At 40.6% G+C, this 19,212-nt stretch overlaps 1 protein-coding gene across 4 annotated transcripts in view; it reads left to right on the plus strand.

The window, feature by feature from the left end:
* EVC2 (EvC ciliary complex subunit 2) overlaps nucleotides 1-19,212 on the plus strand; it is a 168,353-nt gene that overhangs the window by 112,336 nt on the left and 36,805 nt on the right. For 3 of the 4 annotated variants that reach the window (XM_030563458.1, XM_030563459.1, XM_030563461.1), the window contains exons 15-16: nucleotides 4,715-4,919; nucleotides 11,771-11,893. In XM_030563458.1, coding sequence (XP_030419318.1) covers nucleotides 4,715-4,919; nucleotides 11,771-11,893 — 328 coding nt within the window. The remainder of the gene's footprint in view (nucleotides 1-4,714; nucleotides 4,920-11,770; nucleotides 11,894-19,212) is intronic. The other variant, XM_030563460.1, reaches the window with a different exon arrangement.

A 19,212-nucleotide genomic window follows, 5' to 3' on the forward strand; every position in this document is an offset into this window, starting at 1 on the left:
TTGTGAGACTCAAGGGATTTGGGTCTTGGGGTCCCCAGGGAAAGTTTTTGGGGGGACCAGAGTGCCCCAAAACACTCTAATTTTTTGGGTGGTGGCAGCTTTACCAGGTCCAAGCTGGTAACTAAGCTTGGAGGTTTTTCATGCTAACCCCCATATTTTGGACGCTAAGGTCCAAATCTGGGAATAGATTATGACACCTCCCTCTTCCCAGGCAGGGAAAGTGAGAAAGGTCTCTGTTACCCAAGTGTTTTTGCTGAGTCTTTTTGAATCTTCTATTTGTTAATAAACTCACCTTGAGAAAGGGGACATGGAACTGAACTTGAGGGTTTGGGCTTTATTTTGACTACCCTGGCTAATAAATCTGCCCACTGGCTTACGGACATGTATTCATTAAAAAGAATGGACTGTAAAGCATTAATGTCATCTTAAACAACTTCAGATGAGGGAGGAAGAATTTTCCTTTTCTCTAAAGAAAATCAGATACATATGAGACCTACTGGGCCAAATCTGATGACCTGACATTGTCCCAGTAAGTTTGCCTACTGCACATTATAGAGCTATGGAAAACAGATCTACAGGAGTCTGCCTGTTCCTTGTAATGTTTGAAAATCCACTCGTTTCTAACTTTTCAGTGACTTTTGGTTTTTCAAAATTTGAAACAATTTTCCATAAACCATTTCAATGTAAATTTCAGATACTGTCTTATTATCTCTAAATATACTGTAGATAACAATCCTGCACTAGTACTCATATGGATTAGGTGACCTAGGTCTTTTCCATTTCTAACTTCTATGATTCTATGACGATGTATTCCAGTTTTCAGTGCTGCCTGTTACACTTGTCAAATACCATCTTTATTCACACAGCAACAATAAAAATCAGTTTCTTAAAAGCTGCTTACTTTTCCAGTACATTTTTCTACACAGCAATTATACAACATTCCATCAAAAGCTCTTTAAAAAATGTCTCTTTACACTTTCTGACTGTATGTTAATTTTGATATTTTGATCACCAGACACCAGCTCTAGTCTCTCACCAAGAATTATTTTGAATGATAGCTTTTTATTTTAGTGGTTCATTCAAGATACTGTGAAGTAGTTCTGTGCCAAAAATATTCACATTTTAAAATGCTTTCCTAACATAGGCATGGCATAAGAGATCTGCCATAGTTTCTAATCCTCTGTTTTTTCTGGCAATACTACCTTTCTGTTTATAAATCTAAGGCAATATTGTGGAGCAGTAAGTACTGCCTGTTGGAGAAATGATGCCTTCAGATAAGTGTCTCAGGTGGATGAAAATATAAATATGAATATTTTAATTTAGAGACTGACTACAATTAGTTGATTCAGAGAGGAATTTCTAAAAGCATCATAGGCATATTTTATGGAAATAATGACAACCTGTTGGCACTGTGATTGACTACAATAAAATCATCCTTCTAAAACACTGGAGACAATATATTGTAATTTTAAAATTGAAACTCTTTGTTAGTGTATCAGTGTGCTGTTTTTTTCAAAAACTGCTTGAATTAGTTATTGTTTAATCTTTAAACAAATAGGCTATTTCCTCCTTTTTAGAACTACTTTGGGGGAGGGTAGGTTTATTGCTGCAAATCGTAGAAAATTTTCCAATTTTTTATTTATTTTTTTCATATATAATTAATATACCAAAATACAATATTCAGCATAATACCCAAAGTAAGTAAAGAGGGTCAGAGTAAAGGGAGGGCAGGTGAAGCAACCAATTTAAGGTCTGCGTTAAACATAGACCTGTAAAAAGTCAGCACAAATTGCTTTGAATTTTTCAGGCATTCCCCTTCTATGGAATGCCAGTAATTCACTAGCTGAGAGGCCAGCCATATCATTGAGCCAGGCATCAATGTTTGATAGAGATTGACTTTTCCACTTTTGCAGGATTAATTTTTTAGCAATGAAAGCTGCATGTTGGAAACACGATGCCTTGTTATCAGGTAACCTTCAGGTATCAGAAATATATCCAAGAATTAAATTTAAGAGGGATAGCTCCAACTTAGCATACAATATTAAATTGGTCCTTTCACCCACAGTTGCTGCAAAATTAAAGTTAAATGTATTTTCTTCTGAACTGTTCCTGACCCAAAGGCATGAGAGGTATTAAAGCTGGCCTAGTGGTAGTGCAGCACATTGCCACTGCAGAAATCAGAATTTGGAACGTGAAGTCCCTTCTGGGCTGGTTGGAGCTTGGAGTGATCCGGTGGCAATCCACGTTACTTGCCTCAGTTTGCTTTCTATCAACCAACTCCTTTTCGCCCACCCAAGACTCAGTAGTTATGTTGATTAACTCTAGAGGGGAGATGTACCTAATATACCCTAACCAATCTGAGGTGGTATTGCTGGTAAGATAGAATGATGAAAAATGGTAAAAGTAGTCGGGAGTCTCAGGATTTAGATGATTACCTGCTGGGGAGAATCGGATTCTGATCTCATCTGCACCAGTGTAAATCTGGAGTAATGCCATGACCCTGGTTATGGTTATTACCAGAGTTACCAAGATCAGAATCTGGCCCTCTGTGCCTCACTGAACCATTCATAACACAAACATAAGCCATGAAATAGTTAAAAATATCAGAGTCCCCTAGTTATCGGAGAGAAACTGGAGAACTGTGATAGTAAAGCTGTACACTCAATATTTGATCTCATGTAGTCTGTCCTCATGTAGTCTGTCCTAGTAAGAGTTAACCTTCTGTCACCAGATGGAAAGTTTCTGTTTTCCAAGCCTGAAAGTCAGTGATGCCAGTTCAGATATTTCTTGGGAGGAGTAAATTCCAGTCATCTCCCATAGCAAGCACCCTGTTCCAATCTCACTTGTCTCCAACCCCCTTCTCTTACAGGAACCCAGGGTGTCCCTTGACCGGGGAGTCAACCCTCTCTCTTACTCACACAGTGCATGAGCTGCTGCCACCAGAAATTGAGGTCTCAGTGGATTCTCCTGCATGCCATCATACAGGAACAGACTCTCTGTGCACTAGGTTGCAACACCATGTGTCCCACCTACCCTGCCATCTGGACAGAGAGTCAAACTTCAGTGGCATTGTGACCCTGTGAACTAGATTGTAATGCCACTTGTGAAATTTGACCCAACCACCCCTCTACCTGTAGAGGTGGCCAGGTCAAATTTCAGTGGCATTGCAACCACTCATCTGGATCAGTGCTCCTGATTGCTCTGGCAGCAGCTGAACTGATTCAGTATGAGACCATTGCTTAAAAGTGGTTAGACCATGGCCCCCCAGCTCTGCAGCCTACAGCAAGTGCAAAAATTGCCTCCTCCCCAAACCTACCCAATTTGTGCCGCTGCTGAAAGTTTCTGGTGCATTTTGTATTAATAATGCCAGTGGGAGTTCCACTTCTTTTGCCATTTTCTGTTTAAAATTTCTGTCCCAAGATGAATGAAATGAAATACCGATACCTAATAAAAATTGGAATGATAGAACATTTTGTTCATTAATTAACCCTTTTCCTAAACTAGGAAGCAGTGTGGATCTTGTGGTTAAAGGATGGGTCTTTGAGACACCTAGGTTTGTTCCCTGACTCTACCAATGACTTGCTGCCTGTGATTAGGACAAGACACTTAAACTCTCTGTACTTCAGTTTTCCTATCCATAAATCTGGGGAAATACTACTTACCCATCTTTGTTAAGTGCTTTGAGATCCTCTGGACTTGTCTATACAGAGAGTTACAGAGAGAAAACGGGGGTGTAAAGCTGCAGCACAGTAGCCCGACATACATTAATCAGCTGTGTGGACTCTGCCACCATGAACTCTGTAATGCACTTTGATTTATACTCTAGCTTGCTCTTCGCTAACTCCGTGTAGCCAAGCCCTTATATATAAGCATAAGGTATTAGTATTATTAATTATTATTATTCCCATCCAATAGCTTTGTTGAAAAAGGAAGGTACGTAAAAATGTGTATCTAAGAAACTCTGGTTTTCTATAATGATCTAAAATGAGAACTTACCAGTAACCATTCATTGTGTCTGGTCCTTATACGGGCTCGTAAGGGGTAAGGAGGGGACAGAGGGCTTTCTTTACCTCTTTATACATCCTGGGCAGGAGATAAGCCTTAACTGAAGTCCATGCACGCCCCTGCTAGTGCACTCTGGGATACAAGCCCTCAGAATAGGAAATGAGGATGTAGAGAACTGGTTGCAAAATTTTCATTAATGTTATCCAGTGAAAAATGGATTTTAGAACTATATTCGAATCTTCCTGGGAAATATTTTATATCATTTGAATTTTTTTGTCAAAACAAATCAGAAGGTGTCTCCCCCACCATTTTTAGGTCTATTGGCCCGTTTTCCCCAATATCTCCCTACGGAAAAATGAGAGAGAGAGAGAGTGCACACACAAAAACACCCTGAACATTTTTCATTTTGATTTATGTTGACAAAATTTATGTAAAAAATCCATAACAATTAATTTTTTCCTAAATTTTTTTTTTTGGACCAGTTCTAATGTATAGGCCATGTTCTTACTTAACACCCTGCTATCCGGAGAATCTGGCTACCTGGGAGGAGAAACACACTTTGCAGGTTCTTAGGATCTCCGAAGATAGTTTGGTTGTTTTTTTGTTGTTGTTTGTTGTTGTTGTTGGTTTTGGGTTTTGGGGTTTTTTTGCTCTGTGACAGTTTGCATATACTTCAGAATAGCATATGTTTGGTTTTGTTTTTTAACAGGAAACTTTTAAGTTTGCCCCTTTCATTATCTGAAGAGGAATTGCTGAGAATGAGGCAAGAGTTCCATTGCTGCTATTCTCAGATGGACAAAAACTTGGCTTTGCCCAAGATTCGGAAAAGAGCTTTGCTTCAGGCGTATCAGTCGGCGTGGAGGGAAGCGGAGCTGCTGAAAGTGGATCAGAACTCAGCAGTATCCGACAAACAGGTGGGATCAGTAAGGGAACGTTTTACATTTCCTAAATGTGTACATTTACTGTCTGTCTCCTTTTCAGGAGTGGATTTCCCCACACATGCTGCTTTTCATGTGTTTTGGAAGCAGAATGTAATTAGGGTCAGTTCCCAACTGTATGGCCTGCTTTATTTGTCAGTTACTGTAGGTAAAAGATGGATCCTGGCCTCTCCCCCAGTCCGACACATTAGGATAATGCCTCTTATGATGACTGGTGTGCATGTTGCCTTCCTGCTTCCTGCTCCCTCTTCTGTTTTTTTTCCTGGTTCCTGCTACCTGAATTCAGTGTTCTTGTTCCTGTTTTTGTGTGCGCACACAGAGCCTTAGCGTTGGGTGTGTGCAGCTACTACATATCTGCAATTCAGACTGTTAATCAAGTTTTATTCAGACTGTTGCTGACCTTACCAGTTCATGGTCAGTACTTGTTTTGACTGACAGTCTACTGGCATGTCTTACTTCGGGGTGGTTTTTTGGATTGCTATTCTGGGGTGCATCAGAGCGTAACATGGCCACGAGTGCTTCTGTTCTGCAACCCAGGCTGCCAGCACAGCTTTCGAAGGTGATACTTTATTTAGAATTTTTGGAACTATCTGCAGATTAAACAACTCCGTGATGCACCTAGGTTACCCTGGCTGATTAGGCGGTGATGGCATTGATATTTATGGTGAGCTCCTGGAGCCCAAGTCCTCCTTTGATGCAGCTATGCAACTGCAACAAGTCTTTTGGCATTGGAGATTCTGTTCTGGTAAAGAGGAAAATTGTTTTTTGAAGCTCTCCAGCAGCCCTGAAAAACCATACACAAGTTTGCATGTCATTTGCAGTGATGGGCCAGGGACTGTGAATTTGGGGATGTTATGATGATCATGCTCAGAGATATTTTTCTGATTGACCACCTGGGATGAACAGTTACTGGCTGAAGATGCGAGAATGCTAACTTTTGATGTGACAGTTGCTAAGAGTGAGGCCTTTTCTAGCTCTTGGGGTGAAAGTTGTTCTGTGTTTCAGACTGCTGCTACCTTTGTGTCTTCTCTTAAGCCATCAGCTGCTCCTCCTGCTTCCATCACCCAGAATCCTGTGATGCTACCTATTCCCATACCATCGCCTCAGCAGCGAAAGTTGGTAGCTCCTCACTGTTTCTTCTATGATAGTATGGGTCACTTGGCCAATTTCCCTGCTTACCCAGTCAGGCTTGTGAGAAGGAAGGACACTTTTTAAATTAGTGCACCGCAGTACACTAGTTCACAAAGATGTGAGGCCTGTGAATGTGGAGCCGGATGAGTCCTCTTTTATTGATGTTTCCTTTAATATGATCTTCACATGTGGTAAGACACTGCAGCTGGTATCCTGAAATTAATGGCACACTGCTGAAGTGCGTGCTGGGTACAGGTGCTGAACTTAATGTTCTCTCCTCTGGGTTAGTTTAGAGTCTGGACAGTTGCTGACAGTGGTAGTTACAAATTCTAAACATTTATATGCCTTGCAGACAGTGGGCGAAGCTGTATACTCTGCGCTCTACAAGGGCATAGCCTTGACTGCAAAGTTTTACATGGTTAAAGGCACAGCTGCATATGCGGTTCCATTGTTTTCCTTACATCTTGGTATTATGAACTTGCACAGGATATCTCGGGTAGGATTATGTTGGCTAGAACAGAAGGGGATATGCAAAGTAGCATTCAGAGACAGCCCGGGGATATGCATACTCTCTGCAGGTGCATTTGAACATGGAAGTGTGCACTGTCTGCACGTTGCATACTTCCTGCCCTTATGGAGACGATCCAAATGGAATTTGGTATCATATGGGTGGTGGAAGGATTGGATCTCGCCCATTGTGATCATATACAAGAAGAGTGGTGATATTCAGTTGTGCACAGATTTTAGGGACCTTCATAAATACACCTCTACCCCGCTATAACGCGACCTGATATAACAGGAATTCAGATATAATGCAGTAAACTAGTGCTTGGGGGGGGGGAGCTGTGCACGCCGGCGGGTCAAAGCAAATTCACTATAATGCAGTTTCACCTATAACGCAGTAAGATTTTTTTGGCTCCCGAGGACAGCGTTATATCAGGGTAGAGGCATATGTGAAACATGAACAGTTTCAATTGCCTTCAGTGAGGTGACTTGGTGGGTAAGTGGATCCTGGATTTTCTGTGCATTGGACTATCAATCTGGTTATTGGCAAATACCTGAAAGTGTGCAGTTGTTATTGACTTGTCAACAAACCATTTGGGAATACTGCTATGAACAGCTCCCTTTTGGCTTAGTCTCTGCTCCTGAGGTATGACAGAGAGTGGTCTCTCAGCACCAGGATAATATCCAGGGTACAAGTTGATATTTGGATGACATTCTCATCTTTGCTAAGACCGTTCCTGAGCATAATGCTATTCTGGACCTGATGCTAACCCAACTCCAACAGGATGGCATAAAGTTGATTGGGCCACGTTCAGTTTTACAAAGGATGCTGTGGAGTTTCTAGGGAATTCTTTGTTGGTCAATGGTGTGAAACTGATGCCTGAACAGCTACAAGCTGTTGCTTTGATACTGATTTATGTATTTATGTTCCGTGGCCTAGTTCAATATATAGGTGATTGTGCTCTGCCCCATTTTAGTGCCCTTGCTAAACTGCTGTGGGGTTTAACCCAGAGACGGTTGAGACTAAAAAAGCAAAGCAAGCTTTTGAAACCCTGCATCAAGCCCTCTGGTGGATCCAATCCCATGCTTATTTTGATCTATAGAAACCCATGGTGATTCTAAGTGAGGCATACAAATGGGGGCTGGGTGCAGTTCTGTTCCAGGAGGGACGGTCAGTTACATTTACGTCTTGTACTCTCACTTCAACATAAGTGACATTTTCCCAGATTGAACTACAAGTCTTGGCGATGTTTTTTTGCAATTATAAACCTCAGGGTTTACCTAGTGGGAAGACGTTTCACCTTTTAATCCTGATTAATTTTTTTGAGTTAATCACGTGAGTTAACTGTGATTAATCAGAGGGGTAGCCGTGTTAGTCTGGTGTGTGTCTGACGAAGTGGGTATTCACCCACGAAAATTTAGGCTCCAATACGTCTGTTAGTCTTAAAGGTGCCACAGGACTCTCTGTGATTAATTGACAGCCTTGATAATTTCACAAGGCACCTTAAAGGAGCTCATTTCTTGCCTCACTATTTTATTCGCTGTGTTTGGCCTACCAGAGAGCTTTGTTCAGATAATGGGATGCCTTTTGTATCAAGAGACTGTGTAGACTTCTGATGAGTATTGGTAACAGTACATTATAAATTTGTGTGTACCATTCCCAAGAAATGGGATAGTGAAGAGACTACATGGGACGCTGAAGAAGTGTGTCGCTCACATACTGGAGGAATGTGGAGCTATACTCTTCCCTGTTGCATTAAGTTACGCTTTATATGATATTCGATGCACACTTCATGAAAGTATTGGAGAAACCCTTTGTATCAGCTCTTCAACAAGCCTTTGAAGACCAAGTTGTCTATGCTGACAGAAAAGGTTCATTCCACTCATTCGTCGTCCTTGAAGCTGACTGATGTGACTAGAGAATATGGGAGTCTCAACAAACATATTCATCCAAGTACATGGAGCTCATCTAGGCATTCTATCCCGGACAAGCAGTGTATGTTAGGTGAAGGATTGAAAACATTTTCAATACTCATGGTGTTATCTTGTGGGCTGGAGGGCAAAAAACATAGTCATCAAAGAATATCGGGGTTAGAAGGGACCTCAGGAGATTATCTAGTCCAACCCCCTGCTCAAAGCAGGAACAATTCCCAACTAAATCATCTCAGCCAGGGCTTTGTCAAGCCTGACCTTAAAAACCTCTAAGGAAGGAGGTTCCACCACCTTCCTAGGTAACCCATTCCAGTGCTTCACCACCCTCCTAGTGAAATGGTGTTTCCTAATATCCAACCTAGACCTCTCCCACTGAAACTTGAGACCATTGCTTCTTGTTCTGTCATCTGGTACCACTGAGAACAGTCTACATCCATCCTCTTTGGAACCCCCTTTCAGGTAGTTGAAAGCAGCTATCAAATCCCCCCTCACTCTTCTCTTCTGCAGACTAAACAATCCCAGTTCCTTCAGCCTCTTCTCATAAGTCATGTGCTCCAGCCCCCTAATCATTTTTGTTGTCCTCCGCTGGACTCTTTCTAATTTTTCCACATCCTTCTTGTGTTGTGGGGCCAAAAACTGGACACAGTACTCCAAATGAGGCCTCACCAATGTCGAATAGAGGGGAATGATCACATCCCTCGATCTGCTGGCAGTGCCGCTACTTATACAGCCCAAAATGCCGTTAGCCTTCTTGGACGTGAATGTGTTTACCACACAGAGCATGGTGAGCATGTTTGCTACTGGGAGAACGCATTGTTAAATAGCAAGATATGCTGCCGACTGAAAGGGGAACAGATAGGGGAGAGGACACTATTTCTGCATACGTTGATGTCATGTGATCAGTTGGGGAAATTGCACACAGCAATAGCATCCACTTCTTGAGCTGAATCAGGGGTATAACCTATGATCCTGGGATCACCTGGTGCCTCTTGCCAGGTACCACTGAACTTTTGGAGAGAAGGAAGGAAATTGTGATGAGTAATGTGTGTTGCCTTCTTGCTTCCTCCCCTCTGTTTCTTCTCCTGTTTGTCCTAGTTTCTACTCCTTGAACTTGTTCCTGGTCAAGGCTCCGTTTGTGTTCTGAATAGTGGGTGGGAGCATCTGCTCAGGGTCTGGTGCTACGTATCTGCTCTTCAGACTGTTATCGTGTTTTGTTCGGAGTTGCTAACCTAACTAGTTCATGGTTATTAAATATTTTGATTGACAGCCTACCTGCATGTCTTTCCCTGTTTTATTTGTGGTTTGGGGTTGCTATTCTGGGGTGCATCAGAGCGTAACAGCCTCCTTTCCTATAAATACTTGATGCAGCTCAGAGTTGTTCAGAGATCCAATACACTTTCCACTTGCATAACAGATTCCCTGCCTCCTACAATGTGATTTGTGGTAGTTCAGTGCTCCGGTCATGCCATTAGCATCTTGGCATTTAAAGATGCTTTTTAGGCAGAAATGAGAAAATACATTTCCTCCAGCCTTCTCTTCCTTTATAGACTAATTGTTCCAGGGTCCTATCTCCTATAATGGGAATAAGCAGAAAGCCAGGATGCGATCCATCTCTAAAGAGGCCCTTTCTGAACCCACAAATGTGTTATGTCTTCTCCCAGCCTATTGGACCTCCATATCCCAAGCTGAGACTCCTCTGGAGACATATCCATAATGCTGAGTCAGTCTTCTTCAGCATCTGGGGCTCAGGCTGACTCTACTGCTGAGTCAGTTAGAGATTCTTTGAGGAAAAATCAAAGTCCACTACAATCCACTTAGAACATGAAAATCTTGAGAGTTCGCTTTTATGTTCTAGAGTGGGTAATGGCTTGCTTTCAGACTTGCCTTTCCAAGAGGAGTATCATGACTTTCCCAGGGATGTATTCTTTCATTTTTTTTCCAATGTCTGTAACAAAAGCTAGGGAATACTCATCTCACAAGAGGTCAGTTGGTGTAAAGAGGTCTGTCCCAGCCAGGAAAGCATTAGGTAATTGGGTAACACATTTTATATTTGGCCATTTAACTTTGTGTAGAGGATGCTTAATTGCCTTGAATGTTATAAACTACAGATTAATTCTTTACCTTAACTTTCTCCACAGAAAAAGAAACGTCTCTTCTATGAATTGTAGGTAATAGCACTGTAACAAAGGGTGATATGTCTCCCCCCTGACCACAATTTGATTGACTGTTTTTCTTAATGTGTAAACTAACTTAGGCTAATTGCACTAGGAATTAGCCTAGTTCAAAACCTTAATGATTTCCAAAATGCTCTGTATTTGAAAAGGGAAATGACTTTGCAGAGCCTTATAGTTGAACAGATGTTATCTTTTCCCTGAGAGTACATTACGCTTAGTTTATATTCTTTGTAAAAAATACAAAGGTCAAGAATAATCAGATTACATAGTAGGGTGCTCCTTAATATTATTATGGCTCATATGTGATTCATATAGTGCATTTTGAAAACAATTTAATTTTTAAATGAATATGATATCTTGTTCTTTTCTTATGGTGTTGAAAAAGGATGAGGAAAATTTCATTAAGTCATTGCATATAGCAGTGGTAGGCAACCTATGGCGCGGGTGCCGAAGGCAGCACGCGAGCTGATTTTCAGTGGCACTCACACTGCCTGGGTCCTGGCCACTGGTCCGGGGGGCTCTGAATTTTAATTTAATTTTAAATGAAGCTTCTTAAACTTTTTAAAAACCTTATTTACTTTACATACAACAATTGTTTAGTTATATATTATAGACTTATTGAAAGAGACCGTCTAAAAATGTTAAAATGTGTTATTGGCATGCGAAACCTTAAATTAGAGTGAATAAATGAAGACTCAGCACACCAATTGTGAAAGGTTGCCAACCCCTGGCATATAGCATTCACTAAATGCTTGTGTAAAACCAAATTTGTCACTCCTATGCTAGCAGGGCAAAATTGCAATAATGCAACTTGGCAATTGCATCCTCTTTTCTTGGAAGGGATGAATATGTAAACCTGCATTCAAAAAAGTTAGGCATATTTTGTGGCTTAATCTGAAATTACCGAATGGGTCCTCTGAAAGGTATAACTAGAACATATATTTCCAGGGAACATTTTGTCATGAAAGTCAGATTGCAGTTTTGTATTATTAATTGGGGAATTGCCCACAAAGAGTAATAATACTAATATATAGTAATGTCATATACGTTTAAAAAAATTTAATTATGTGATGACTATTTTTATAGCCACAGCCCAAGATCAAAAAACAACGATCCAAGAATAGAAATAAGATAGAAGTTCTGAAAAAATCTTTGGAGGATAAAATTCGCATCTATGACGAACCGATTACAGACGAAAATTTGAACAAGGTAAATGTAAATGTTCTGTACAGAGCTCCGTACATTGATGCACAACAATTACAAAATAACAATAATTTCCTATAAATATGTGCAAGACCAAGACATAGAGAGGCATGGAGCTCAGACTGGATGATTGTGATGGTCCCCTTCTGGCCTTAAAGTCTATACATCTGTGATATGCATAAGTATGTAAAATATTTCATCTCTCTTTGTGCTCGTCTCCTGGACTGTCAAGATTATGTTGCATTTAAAATAGATTATCACTTTGTGATTTTTGTTGTAAATGTTAGCGTTCATTTTGTTCCTGTGAAAGGTGGCAAGTTCCCTTGTCTGAATACCGGTGTTTCCTGTTTATCATAAGAACACAGTGATGAAGCTGCCACAAACAATGAGCTTCTAGAAAAATTTCTCATCTTTTCCTGTGGCAAACCCAGTGTCCCAGAGGTGCATGTACTGACCAAGACGAGCCTGGAGGAACTGGGGAATCTATCAGTTTGCTTTCCCCTCTCAGTAACAATGCTTATAGGACAACCTGGAAAGTTTCTTCCTCTAGGAAAATGTTGTCAAAATATGTGACATTTGCTCTATTTTAAAGGAAAAATAATTTACTCTTTAGAAGTATTTTTAGGAGCAGCATAGATAAGTCTATTCTAACAGGGACGATTCGAGAGTATCAACATAGGGATGAACTGACTCAGAGACAAGGAAATCAGGGTGGCAGAATTTTGGCAAGGGACTTCCTGCAAGATCCAGAGAGCTCCCTCCAATACGTCTGTGTCAGATCAGGGTATAACAATACATGTCCCTCTCAGCCCCTCCAGTGTGCCGGAAGTACTCTGCTCTAGAAAGCTCACTTCAAGGCTGAGAGAATGATTCAGGTTCCAGGCTGATTTGATCCTTGGCCTTGCTACTGAAACAAGGATGCCTGTGATGATGATAGGAACATCTGTCCACAAGGAACTGAGTGTAGGCCATTACCTCATTTCACATAGATCACCAAAATCCTCCCTCATTAAAACTCAGATCCTCCTACTGAAACACAGCCTGAACAGCTGGGTTGGATTGGATGCATGAAGAGGAGGAATTCTCCCTGTGCCAGGAAAAACTAACCCTCCATGACCTCAGCACAGATAGAGAATAGAGTATCAGTACTGTAGCAGATCCCCAGGCTCCACGTCTCTGAATCACCCATGTTCCACTCTCTTCAATGTGTATACACACAAGGAGCCCTTGTGAAGCAGGTTTAACATCACACAGGAGGTGCACACCCACTGCATGACTTCCGCTGCTGCTGCTGCTACCTTGCACAATAGACCTATCAGAAGTGGGGTAAAAATTTCCCTTAGTGCCCACTGTCTGTCCATTCAACTCTATAGTTTTGTCACTGACTTAATGGAGCAGGATCAAGCTCTAATAGCTCCAGCTCCACTGAAAGCCATGCTCAGGGTTTTAGAGTATAAAACCAGAGGGGCAGGGATCAACTTTTACTTTGGTTTTGTACAGTGACGATTAAGATAGGCACCTGCCTCTACTATAAGAGAAAGTAGAGTACCACCATAAGTATAATGATACTTACAGGAGGAAAGAATGGTCCTGCAATTAGGGCGCTAGCCTGGGACTTGGGTGACCCAGATTCAGCACCCTGGTCTGCCATAGCCTTCCCATGTGATAGTGTGCAAGTTACTTAATCTCTCCGTGCCGCTGTAAAATGCAGGTAATAGCCCTTCCTTACCTCACACAGGTGTTGTGAGGATAAAAGCATTAGACATTATGAGGTGGGTGCTGAGATACTGTAGTAACGGGTATCATATGAATACCATAGATAAATAATACAAATAATAATCTGTTAAATGATTGCCTTGTTAAGATTAGTTTTCATATATTTAAGATAGACAGTGTAGTTTGTTTTATTACATTTCCTGCAATCTGTATATCCTTTACCAGGGGGCCAAAGGGAATAGGAAATACTGGATGCAGTATGTTTTATTTATGGACAGTTCTGCTTTAATGTGACACTAATATTTTGAGGCAGTAAATGTGCTTGATTTGTGTAACTTCTATAGCCCTTTTTATCATTTAATTAATGGAGAGTTTATTTCAATTTAGATACAGCACCAGGCTCACTCTGTAGTTCTTTTATAATGTCCTTGCCTGTCTTCTTTTGAATTGAGCTGCATGTTAGCTACCAAAGGCCACCTACTTTATCCCAATGAGGAGAGTAGATTATTATTAAGGAAAATGGTCACATATAATCACTAGTATACCAGATGTAACTAAAAGCCTTACCTTGTGAGTATAAATAAAGTTTTTTATTCTTCCCCATTGCAATTCATTGTCATTCAAATTCCTACCCATTCGTATTTTTTTACATTTGTTTTTCTTTAATATAAAGGGTTTTCCTCTTCTCACTCACCATTGCTATCCAAAATTTTATGATCCATTCAGGAGGGCGAGGGAGAAATGTAAAAATGGAACAATGTTAAATCTTACTACTTTTCCATTGACTACTGCCACTTCCTACTATCCTGCTGAGTGTTTTTTTGACAATTTGAATGCTGTGTGTGAGAGTTGGCTCTGAGCTGCTCGTTGCTGCAGAAGGCTCCTGAACTCGGTGAGCAGAAGTGATGCCTGAAGAAGAAAGAAGCAGGGGGATATAGTCTTTCTTACAGTCTTCCAAGAGGGCTGTGAGAGCAAGGATTATAGATAGGAGGTAATGTGTTGGGAGGATATGGAAAGAGTTTTGAGCCCTGATTCTGAGAGGTACCTGCAAATCTGTTATATAGGTTTCCAGATTGGACTCAATCAGGATATGTCCTTCCTTCTCTAGTTGTGTCTTAGTTGCTCAGCTTTCAAGCTGTCCCACGTACATGGCATGAGGAAGTGGCAGTTGTACAAGACAAAAGACAGGCAAGAGGCGTTATAAAAGAGATCCTATACGAGTCTGGTACTGTTCTGCAGATAAGCAAGAAGTCTATAGAACTTACAGAAATCAAGCGCAAAATATTTACAACTTTTAGGAAGATGAGCCTCTGTCCCTAATTAGGGCCTCTTGGTACTATTGGATTGCAAATATTAATTAATATTAATTATAGATGTCATTAAAAATGAAGGTCAGTGCATCTTAGGATCAATTCCTTTATTGGTAAAAATTAAGTGAGAGAGAAATGACACTGGTAGCAACTAGAGTCCGTAATGAATATGGAAATTGAAAGTTAATGAATGGTTTCAAGTGAAGGGCTTATTTTCATGGATTTATGTTGTTCAGTTACATTTAAAGAAAGTAAGTTGATTAGGAAATTGCAGATGGAATCAGCAGCAGGAGAGTATGTCGAAGATGCATAACTTGATGCATTTGCAGCAATGATCCGAGGAATGGAAAACTTACCTTATGAGAGGAGACTCAAAGAGCTTGGCTCGATTAGCCTAACCAAAGAAAGGCTGAGGAGAGATATGATTGCTTTCTATAAATACATCAGAGGGATAAATACCAGGGAGGGAGAGGCATTATTTAAGTTAAGTGCCAATGTGAACGGAAGATCAAATGGATATAAACTGGCCATCAACCAGTTTAGGCTTCAGGTTAGGCAAAGATTTCTAACCGTCAGAAATGTTTCAGAGTGGTAGCGGTGTTAGTCTGTATCAGCAAAAAGAACAAGGAGTACTTGTGGCACCTTAGAGACTAACACATTTATTTGGGCATAAGCTTTCGTGGGCTAAAAACCCACTTCATCAGATGCATGGAGTGGAAAATACAGGAGGAAGATAGATAGATAGATAGATAGATAGATACACACACACACACACAAGAGAACACAGAAGATGGGAGTTGCCATACCAACGGGTAATGAAACAAATCAATTAAGATGGGCTATTATCAGCAGGAGAAAAAAAACTTTTGTAGTGATAATCAGGATGGCCCATTTCAAACAGTTGACAAGAAGGTGTGAGTAACAGTAGTGGGAAAATTAGCATGGGGAACTAGTTTTTAGTTTGTGTAATTACCTATCCACTCCCAGTCTTTATTCAAGCCTAATTTAATGGTGTCCGGTTTGCAGATTAATTCCAGTTCTGCAATTTCTTGTTGGAATCTGTTTTTGAAGGTTTTTTTCATTGAAGAATTGCCACTTTTAGGTCTGTAATTGAGTGTAAATTTTCCCATGCTAATGTCCCCCCTGCTGTTACACCTTCTTGTCAACTGTTTGAAATAGGCTGTCCTATTTTTTTCCTCCTGCTGATAATAGTCCACCTTAATTGATTTGTCTTGTTAGAGTTGGTATGGCAACCCCCATCTTTTCATGTTCTCTGTGTATGTGCGTGTGTGTATGTATGTGTGTGTGTATATATATATATAATATACCTACTGTATTTTCCACTCCATGCATCTGATGAAGTGGGTTTTAGCCCACGAAAGCTTTTGCCCTCGTTCTTTTTTCATCAGAGGAGTGAAGTTCTGGAACAGCCTTCCAAGGGGAGCAGTGGGGGCAAAAAAACCTAACTTGGTTAAAGACTGAGCTTGATAAATTTATGGAGGGGATGGTATGATGAAACTGCCGACAATGGTATTAGCTGATCTGCAACTGCTAACAGCAACTCTCTCCAACAGCCAGTGAGGGGACACTAGATGGGGTGGGCTCTGAGTTACTACAGAGAATTCTTTCCCAGGTATCTGGCTGGTGAGTCTTGCCCACATGCTCAGGGTCTAACTGAACACCATATATGGGGTTGGTAAGGAATTTTCCCCCAGGTCACATTGGCAAAGACCCTGGGGGCAGTTTCGCCTTCCTCTGCAGCATGGGATATAGGTCACTTGCAGGTTTAAACTAGTGTAAATTGTGGATTCTATGTGACTTGAAGTCTTTAAACCATAATGTGAGGACTTCAGTAGCTCATCCAGAGGTTAGGGATCTGTTACAGGAGTGAGTTGATGAGATTCTGTGGCCTGCGATGTGCAAGAGGACAGCAGTGGTTCCAAAACTTGGGTTTGTGAAATGTTACAGGGGATTCTCGGGGAAAAAAATCCCTAATGGAGAACAGAGCAGTCCCTAGAGATCCCGGGCAGCACGGGGCCAGCAGCCTGGAGCCCCAGGACTTTCAAGAGTTAAGCAGATCAAAGCAAGCATATCTTTTACATTGAGGAGATTTAAACTTCAAAACTTCTTATAAGAAATGGAAAGGGAGGTGGATATTTTTTGCTGTTTTTAAAATTAAATAGCCCGCCACTTTTGTTTTAAAAATTATTATGAAGAACAAGTTTAAGCTTTGTTGTAATGTGCCTTGTTTGCCTGGACTGCTCAAGACCTGATTGCTTGTGTAGGAGGAACTCTTTGAGTTGGCTTCTTAAATACCTTCATGCTGTTTCACATCTGATACTCCTTGATGAAACCTAGGAGCCTTGTCTTATAACAGGCTTATTCAAAGTGATACAAGCTGCAAAAGTGAGATCTTGGAAGCGTGTTGCCATTTTCATAATGTAATAAAAATACTGCAATGATAAATAATTAATAATAAATAGTGTGTAATAAGCATGTCATAAAAACAAATTTTATATTTCCAAAAGCACTGCTTTTATAATTTGTACCCGGGTAAAGGAGAAAATCCCTGGAAATATTCATTTTTAGGAGGGGGTTCGCGAGACTTGATATTTTAGTGAAAGGGATTCACAAGTTGTTTAAGTTTGGGAACCACTGGACTAGATGATCATGTTGGTCCATTCTGACCTTAAAGTCTTTAGATTGTTATAGTAAGAACCAGCATTTTATATGCTGGTTTACTGTCTAGTGCTACAGTAGTCCTCTGCTTTTGGTCAGGGGTTATTTAATTGGGGATTCAGAGTTTGACCCATCTTCCACTGAAGTACATAAATAAAAAATGGCTGAACACACTTGAGTGCATCCCCATTAGACAATAACATGTTTCTTATTGTGGATGGTGCTTAGTAACATGCAAGTGGAATCCAAATTTCTACTTCCTCTGGCTATTTTGTTTCTAATTCATATAATATACCAAATTGGATGGAGAGCCACAAAACCTTACAATGTTGAATCATCTGATTATTATATTGAGTTGCAACAAAAGTGTGTATGCTTCTGCCAGTGACTGTCAGTTTTTTTCCCTTCAAATTCCACAACTATCAAAGCTCACATCCTTGCCTCTGCTTTAAAGTGAACGTGAGCTATCAAGCTGTATTTTCTTGCTGTTCATTATTTTAATGAGTTTGAAACCTGTATTGATGGTGATCAGTCATTTACTCATTCATCCATGCATTATTCATTCATTCACTTCCAGACTTCATGCATGTATAATTCATTAAATCCTACATCTAAAAGTGAGCTTCCTGTGAAGAGAGGGAAACATTTAGTCCTACTGTGTTTATACTTCTGTCATAATAATTTTGCGTAGCTTTTTACAGGTGCACTATAAACCTCTTTGAAGACATTCCTTGCCCCACAGAGACCCCTCAAATGTTACTGCTGTTGTACCTTGTGAAACAAATCATACTTCAAGCATGTTTTTCTCATTTTGAAGATATTGCAAAAATAAAATGAATTCTGGTAGTTAGTATCCTGCACTTGTATATAAAAACTGGAAGAAAACAATGGGCCAGATTCTCAATTTACATAAATTATCATAGCTCCATTATGTCAGTGAACCTACAACTGTTCACACCAGCTGAGGAACTGGCCTAATATGTTTAATGGACGGCATAACAGGAGCAGTTAGCATGCTGGCTTAGGACTTGAGATACCACAGTTCAGTTCCTTGCTGTGCGACAGGCTTCCTGTATGACTTGAGCAAGTCACTTAGGGCGAGGCTTTTAAAGGTATGACTGTGCCTATTTGCTTCTTTAAGCACCTAAATACCTTTAAAAATCTGGCCCTTAATGTCTCTCTGTGTCTCAGTTCTTGGTCTGTAACTGCATTTAAGAGTTTTCCCACTGACTTTAGTGGGGCCAAGATTTTACCTTTGGCCTCTTGTTTCAAGCTGGGCATCCCAAAATTGAAGCACCCCAAAACATTGATACTTTGTCGAGCACCCTTTCCAAAGAAGACTTAGCTCATTGCAAGTCTATATGCTCAGGTTAAAGGTAGGTCTATAATGTAATCAGAGCTGAGACTCTGATTCAGACAGGAGGGAATTTACTAGGAGCTCCTCAAAGATCAGTCTTGGGACCAGTCTTATTCGATATTTTTTTTAATGACCTTGACACACAAATTAGGAGTGTGCTTATGAAATTTACTGATGACACTAAGGTGGGAGGCATCATGAATACAGATGAGGACAAGACATTATACAGGAAGTTCTGGGTGGCCCTGAAAACTTGAGTTGCA

The sequence above is a fragment of the Gopherus evgoodei genome, chromosome 5 (assembly GCF_007399415.2).
Source record: "Gopherus evgoodei ecotype Sinaloan lineage chromosome 5, rGopEvg1_v1.p, whole genome shotgun sequence".
NCBI classification, from domain to species: Eukaryota; Metazoa; Chordata; order Testudines; family Testudinidae; genus Gopherus; species Gopherus evgoodei.